This window comes from Aptenodytes forsteri, unplaced genomic scaffold, assembly GCF_000699145.1.
Source record: "Aptenodytes forsteri isolate BGI_AS27 unplaced genomic scaffold, ASM69914v1 Scaffold271, whole genome shotgun sequence".
In the NCBI taxonomy this organism is placed as follows: Eukaryota; Metazoa; Chordata; class Aves; order Sphenisciformes; family Spheniscidae; genus Aptenodytes; species Aptenodytes forsteri.
The window spans coordinates 18,888-19,192 of NW_008794602.1; the positions used below are offsets into that span (position 1 = coordinate 18,888).

The window sequence follows — 305 nt, forward strand, 5'->3', positions numbered from 1 at the left end:
GGACCCGGGGGCTGCTGCGGCTCTTTGAGGCCGTGGAGACGCCGACGGCGAGAGAGGAGCTGCTGCAGATGCTGCGGTGAGGGGCCGATTCTGGCTGGCGCCGGCACCGGGCATGGCGCGATGGCTCTGAGCCGGTGTCACCTTGTCCCCCAGGACCCACCTCATCCTGCAGACGGCCCGGACCAGGGGCTACGCCAAGGTGATGACGGGCGAGAGCTGCACCCGCGTGGCCGTCAAGCTCCTCACCAACCTGGCGCTGGGTCGCGGTGCCTTCCTCGCTGTCGACACGGTGAGCAGCATGCCGG

At 70.2% G+C, this 305-nt stretch overlaps 1 protein-coding gene across 1 annotated transcript in view; it reads left to right on the forward strand.

Moving 5' to 3' along the window:
* CTU2 (cytosolic thiouridylase subunit 2) overlaps positions 1 to 305 on the forward strand; it is a 6,312-nt gene that overhangs the window by 4,505 nt on the left and 1,502 nt on the right. Inside the window, exons 6-7 of the mRNA XM_009273076.2 lie at positions 9 to 76; positions 154 to 289. Coding sequence (XP_009271351.2) covers positions 9 to 76; positions 154 to 289 — 204 coding nt within the window. The remainder of the gene's footprint in view (positions 1 to 8; positions 77 to 153; positions 290 to 305) is intronic.